Here is a 2,637-nt window from a genome sequence, read left to right as displayed (position 1 = left end):
AAGTGGGTAAAGATGGCATAAGAAGATAGCGTTTTGTACATGAATGCTATCATTAACATAATCATAACTTTAAGATAGCGTTTGTATATGAATGCTATCAATAAGGGTATATATAATAGCATTGATAAGTTTAAACGCTATCTTTAGTTTAGGCGGAAAAATAATCTCACTTTTCCGATAAGCAATTAGTAAAAAAAGAAACGGCCAAGTATTTTCATTCTCCCTCTCGTTCTCATATAAGATCCAGAAAAAAAAATAAAAAATAAAAATTTCACTGGCCTATCCTCTTTTACAAGGATTCTAATCTAAACCATTGAATACATTCAATCCAAAGGTTCAGATTTCTTATCCTCTGTCTCACCTCCTTCTATGTTATTCTCTCTGATTTTTCTTTGATTTTGTACAGGAAGGTGGATCGTGAGCATAGTGGATTGTCGTGAGCTTGAAGACAGAGGAGGTTGCGAGAATTCTTCGATTCAACATGAGGTAGGGTTCTTCGCTTCGTCTACTAATTTTATATTTCTTACTCCATCCAGATTTTTTTTTTTTGTTTCTGACACTCTGATTTTGTTTCGTGTTTTGCAAGAAACCAATGGAAAAGGATCTCAACGTAAGTGAAATATCTCTTGATTTGTCGATCTATTATAATCTGACATAAACCCTAATTCGCTAGTGTTTATATGGTTCTGTATCGTATAGAGAGGTTATGCTAGAGAGAAGAGACACTGTTCTGAGGATTGTCTTGTTGGTTTTATATGTCAGTGATGGTTATAGAGTTTTAGTCGTGCGATTGTTGCTGCTTTCAATTCTCTTTATTAAGAAGACAATACTCTTTAGATATCAGTCCTCATATGCTCTTCTATATGTACATGATTAGCAGGAAAAGACAGAAGAGGAGGAGTTCAACACTGGACCTCTTTCTGTTCTGATGATGAGTGTTAAGAACGACACTCAGGTGCTGATCAATTGCTGCAACAACAGGAAACTCATTGGCTGTGTTAGGGATTTTGAAAGGCGCTGCAACATGGTCCTGGAAAACATCAGAGATATGAGGATTGAGGTAATCTTTTTGTTCGATCGTATATGTTCTCAGTATATTCATGTATATAGAGTTTGTCCTTTCTTACAAGTTACATGGGGGTAAATGCTTTCTTTAGGTACCCAAAAATGGGAAAGGAAAGAAGAAAGCTCTTCCCGTCAACAGAGATCGCTTTATCAGCAAGATGTTTCTCGCCACAAATAGCCACGAATCCCAAGTATGATAGAGATAGAAGGAGATTGCGATGTCTGCGATTGGATGAAGACCCACCTCCTGCATCAAGAGTCTTTCTGGGATATTAAGGATACTGGTTTAGGATCCTGGGTTTGGCGGAAACTACTGCAGTTGAGGGCCACTGCAAAGCAGTTTATCAGAATGGAAGTTCAACGTGGACAGAATGTGAGGTTCTGGACTGATCTATGGCATCCTTTGGACAGATTGATAGAAGTTGTTGGAGAAATTTGTACCTAAAAGCCTGATATAGCGAGATCAGCCTTGGTTTGTGATGTGAGGAATGAGGGTCGCTAGAGGTTCAGGAGATGTCGTGATAGACACATGAAGGACCTTATTCAGGCAGTCGAAAACCACAGATAAGAAGAAGATCAATTGGGCCAAGACGTCGTCCTATGGAGGAGGAACGATACTGAATTTGGTAAAAGCTTCACTACCTTTGAGACATGGTAGCAAACCCGATTTCATAGTCCAGCAGTACCATGGAGTAAGGTGGTTTGGTTTCCGCTGGGTGTTCCAAGGTTTGCTTTCATCACCTGGCTCGCAATAAGGGACAGGTTGTCAACGGGCGATCACATGCTTACCTGGGGACATGTTCAAGGCTGTCTATTTTGTGGGGAACCAAATGAATCAAGGGATCATCTCTTCTTTGCTTGCCCATATACCTATACCCTATGGATAGAGGTGATTGGTACGCTATTAGGTCGTCCTCCTGACCCGGACTGGGATAGCACACTTATGCATCTAACAACTCATGGGTTTAATCGGCTTGTTTATATTATTTTGAGAATTACCTTCGAGACGACAATCTACATGATTTGGAGGGAGATAAATGACATGAAACATCTCAAGAAGCCTAGAAAAGTAACTCAGCTAGCGAAGTTGATTGGGAAAACAGTAAGGAATCGCATCTTATCAGTAAAATACTCGGAGAAGCCACGCTTGCGGGGTTTGATGCAACTCTGGTTTAGCACACATACTTAGGCTTTAGTTATTTTTGCCTCACATGTACATAACTATTCTTTCCATTGATGATTAATAAATTTAACATTTCATCAAAAAAAAAACGTTAAACCTATTGATATTGTTTTTTGGTCAAACCAGATATTCTATAAATCATCACTATCCATCTATGGAGAACTAGGTGTTTTCTTTCACATTCTTGTACAATGTGCAACAATAAAAATTTTAAATTTAAGTTATATTTTAAAATAAAACTTTATTATTATTTTATTACTAATATCTTAAAATAAATTTTGATTTAGTAAACATAAAATTAAGATAAGTTTAACAAACTTTTTTATTTTAAATTATATTGAGAAATAGATATGTATATATTTTAAAAATTATAATATTAAAGGGATTTT

The 2,637-nt window shown here is 36.8% G+C and overlaps 1 protein-coding gene across 2 annotated transcripts; it reads left to right on the top strand.

Annotated features, from left to right (window-relative positions):
• Positions 1 to 323: 323 nt before the first annotated feature.
• LOC106406408 (small nuclear ribonucleoprotein Sm D2-like) lies at positions 324 to 2,386 on the top strand. Of its 2 annotated transcripts, XM_022705070.2 has the most exons (5): positions 324 to 334; positions 407 to 486; positions 587 to 610; positions 878 to 1,060; positions 1,158 to 2,386. In XM_022705070.2, the coding sequence occupies exons 3-5, from the start codon at positions 593 to 595 to the stop codon at positions 1,260 to 1,262; spliced, it is 306 nt and encodes a 101-aa protein (XP_022560791.2). In that variant the 5' UTR covers positions 324 to 334; positions 407 to 486; positions 587 to 592; the 3' UTR covers positions 1,263 to 2,386. The 2 variants fall into 2 exon arrangements, with proteins under 2 accessions (XP_022560791.2, XP_013702522.2); XM_013847068.3 differs by lacking the exon at positions 324 to 334 and having other exon boundaries at positions 337 to 486; positions 881 to 1,060.
• Positions 2,387 to 2,637: the final 251 nt, after the last annotated feature.

The sequence above is a fragment of the Brassica napus genome, chromosome C6 (assembly GCF_020379485.1).
Source record: "Brassica napus cultivar Da-Ae chromosome C6, Da-Ae, whole genome shotgun sequence".
In the NCBI taxonomy this organism is placed as follows: Eukaryota; Viridiplantae; Streptophyta; class Magnoliopsida; order Brassicales; family Brassicaceae; genus Brassica; species Brassica napus.
The sequence above is the reverse complement of the archived record's forward strand: the minus strand, read 5'-3'. Positions and strand labels throughout refer to the sequence as shown.